Source organism: Heterodontus francisci, chromosome 29 (assembly GCF_036365525.1).
Source record: "Heterodontus francisci isolate sHetFra1 chromosome 29, sHetFra1.hap1, whole genome shotgun sequence".
NCBI classification, from domain to species: domain Eukaryota; kingdom Metazoa; phylum Chordata; class Chondrichthyes; order Heterodontiformes; family Heterodontidae; genus Heterodontus; species Heterodontus francisci.
The window spans coordinates 4,045,927-4,049,607 of NC_090399.1; the positions used below are offsets into that span (position 1 = coordinate 4,045,927).

Consider the following 3,681-nt stretch of genomic DNA (forward strand, 5'->3'; position numbering starts at 1 on the left):
AAAATTGTTACTGAGCTCAAACACGGTGGGAACAGGATTGCTACTGATCTCAAACATGGTGGCAATAGGATTATTACTGATCTCAGACAGGGAGGGAACAGGATTGTTACTGATCTCAAACATGGTGGGAATTGGATTGTTACTGATGTCAAACATGGTTGGAACAGGATTATTACTGATCTCAAACACGGTGGGAACAGGATTGTTACTGATCTCAAACACGGTGGGAACAGGATTGTTACTGATCTCAAACACGGTGGGCACAGGATTATTACTGATCTTAAACACGGTGGGAACAGGATTGTTACTGATCTCAAACATGGTGGGAACAGGATTATTACTGATCTCAAACACTGTGGGAACTGGATTGTTACTGGTCTCAAACACGGTGGGAATAGGATTGTTTCTGATCTCAAACATGGTGGGAACAGGATTATTACTGATCTCAAACACTGTGGGAACAGGATTGTTACTGATCTCAAACACGGTGGGAATAGGATTGTTTCTGATCTCAAACACGGTGGGAACAGGATTATTACTGATCTCAACCACGGTGTGCACAAAATTGTTACTGATCTCAAACATGGTGGGAACAGGATTGCTACTGATCTCAAACATGGTGGCAATAGGATGATTACTGATCTCAATCAGGGAGGGAACAGGATTGTTACTGATCTCAAACATGGTGGGAATTGGATTGTTACTGATCTCAAACATGGTTGGAACAGGATTATTACTGATCTCAAACATGGTGGGAACAGGATTGTTACTGATCTCAAACACGGTGGGAACAGGATTGTTACTGATCTCAAACACGGTGGGCACAGGATTATTACTGATCTCAAACACGGTGGGAACAGGATTGTTACTGATCTCAAACATGGTGGGAACAGGATTATTACTGATCTCAAACACGGTGGGAACAGGATTGTTACTGATCTCAAACACGGTGGGAATAGGATTGTTTCTGATCTCAAACACATTGGGCACAGGAATGTTGCTGATCTCAAACACGGTGGGAACAGGATTGTTACTGATCTCAAACATGGTGGGAGCAGGGTTGTTGCTGAAATCAAGCACGGTGGGAACAGGATTGTTACTGCTCTCAAACACAGTGGGAACAGGATTGTTATTGATCTCAAACACGGAGGGAATAGGATTGTTACTGATCTGAAACACAGTGTGAACAGGAATATTACTGGTCTCAAACACAGTGGGAAGACGATTGTTAATGATCTCAAACACGGTGGGAACATGATTGTTACTGTTCTCAACCATGGTGGGAACAGGATTGTTACTGATCTCAAACATGGTGGGAACAGGATTGTTACTGATCTCAAACATGGTGAGAATAGGAATGTTATTGATCTCAAACATGGTGGGAACAGGATTGTTACTGATCTCAAACATGGTGGGAATAGGATTGTTACTGATCTCAAACATGTTGGGAGCAGGGTTGTTACTGATCTCAAACACGGTGGGAACAGGATTGTTACTGATCTTAAACATGGTGGGAATAGGATTATTACTGATCTCAAACACGGAGGGAACAGGATTGTTACTGATTTTAAACATGGTGGGAATAGGATTGTTACTGATCTCAAACACGGAGGGAAGAGGATTGTTACTGATCTCAAACATGCTGGGAATAGGATTGTTACTGATCTCAAACACGGAGGGAACAGGATTGTTACTGATCTCAAACACGGTGGGAATAGGATTGTTACTGATCTTAAATATGGTGGGAATAGTATTATTCCTAATCTCAAACACGGAGCGCACAGGATTGTTACTGATCTTAAACATGGTGGGAATAGGATTATTACTGATCTCAAACACGGAGGGAACAGGATTCTTACTGATCTGAAAGATGGTGGGAATAGGATTATTACTGATCTCAAACACGGAGGGAACAGGATTGATACTGATCTTAAACATGGTGGGAATAGGATTATTACTGATCTCAAACATGGTGGGAGCAACGTTGTTGCTGAAATCAAGCACGTTCGGAACATGATTGTTACTGATCTCAAACATGGTGGGAATAGGATTGTTACTGATCTCAAACATGGTGGGAACAGGATTGTTACTGATCTCAAACATGGTGGGAATAGGATTGTTACTGATCTCAAACATGGTGGGAATAGGATTGTTACTGATCTCAAGCACGGAGGGAACAGGATTGTTACTGTTCTCAAACATGGTGGGAACAGGATTGTAACTGATCTCAAACACGGTGGGAACAGGATTGTATCGGATCTCAAACATGGTGGGAACAGGATTGTAACTGATCTCAAACACGGTGGGAACAGGATTGTAACTGATCTCAAACATGGTGGGAAGAGGATTGTTTCTGATCTCAAACACAGTGGGCACAGGAATGTTGCTGATCTTAAACACGGTGGGAAAAGGAATGTTACTGATCTCAAACACGGTGGGAACAGGATTGTTACTACTCTCAAACACGGTGGGAAAAGGAATCTTACTGATCTCAAACACGGTGGTAACAGGATTGTTACTGCTCTCAAACACGGTGGGAACAGGATTGTTACTGATCTCAAACACGGTGGGAACAGGATTGTAACTGATCACAAACATGGTGGGAATAGGATTGTTACTGATCTCAAACATGGAGGGAACAGGATTGTTACTGTTCTCAAACATGGTGGGAACAGGATTGTCACTGTTCTCAAACATGGTGGGAACAGGATTGTTACTGATCTCAAACATGGTTAGAATAGGATTGTTACTGTTCTCAAACATGGTGGGAACAGGATTGTTACTGATCTCAAACATGGTGGGAATAGGATTGTTACTGATCTTAAACACGGAGGGAACAGGATTGTTGCTGCTCTCAAACACAGTGGGCACAGGAATGTTGCTGATCTCAAACACGGTGGGAACAGGAATGTTACTGATCTCAAACACGGTGGGAACAGGATTGTTACTGATCACAATCACAGAGGGAATAGGATTGTTACTGATCCGAAACACAGTTTGAACAGGAATATTACTGGTCTCAAACACGGTGGGAAAAGGATTGTTACTGATCTCAAACATGGTGGGAGCAGGGTTGTTACTGATCTCAAGCACGGTGGGAACAGGATTGTTACTGAAATCAAGCACGGTGGGAACAGGATTGTTACTGTTCTCTAACATGGTGGGAACAGGATTATTACTGATCTCAACCACGGTGTGCACAAAATTGTTACTGATCTCAAACATGGTGGGAACAGGATTGCTACTGATCTCAAACATGGTGGCAATAGGATTATTACTGATCTCAATCAGGGAGGGAACAGGATTGTTACTGATCTCAAACATGGTGGGAATTGGATTGTTACTGATCTCAAACATGGTTGGAACAGGATTATTACTGATCTCAAACATGGTGGGAACAGGATTGTTACTGATCTCAAACACGGTGGGAACAGGATTGTTACTGATCTCAAACACGGTGGGCACAGGATTATTACTGATCTCAAACACGGTGGGAACAGGATTGTTACTGATCTCAAACATGGTGGGAACAGGATTATTACTGATCTCAAACACGGTGGGAACAGGATTGTTACTGATCTCAAACACGGTGGGAATAGGATTGTTTCTGATCTCAAACACATTGGGCACAGGAATGTTGCTGATCTCAAACACGGTGGGAACAGGATTGTTACTGATCTC

At 42.5% G+C, this 3,681-nt stretch overlaps 1 protein-coding gene across 1 annotated transcript; it reads right to left on the minus strand.

Moving 5' to 3' along the window:
- Positions 1–304: 304 nt before the first annotated feature.
- Positions 305–3,060, minus strand: LOC137345643 (uncharacterized). The gene is made up of 4 exons (XM_068008882.1): positions 2,795–3,060; positions 1,783–1,990; positions 903–1,500; positions 305–312 (listed from the first exon to the last, which is right to left on the minus strand). Exons 1-4 carry the CDS (start codon positions 3,058–3,060, stop codon positions 305–307), a joined length of 1,080 nt encoding a protein of 359 aa, XP_067864983.1.
- Positions 3,061–3,681: the final 621 nt, after the last annotated feature.

Excerpts from the sequence above, each read along its gene's own strand:
- LOC137345643 (XM_068008882.1), bottom strand. The coding sequence starts at position 3,060 with ATGTTTGAGATCAGTAACAATCCTTTTCCCACCGTGTTTGAGACCAGT. Across the intron at positions 1,991-2,794 it reads AACAATCCTATTCCCACCAT|CAACAACGTTGCTCCCACCA; the intron begins GTTTGAGATCAG and ends GCTTGATTTCAG. Across the intron at positions 1,501-1,782 it reads TTAAGATCAGTAACAATCCT|ATCAGTAACAATCCTGTTCC; the intron begins GTGCGCTCCGTG and ends ACCATGTTTAAG.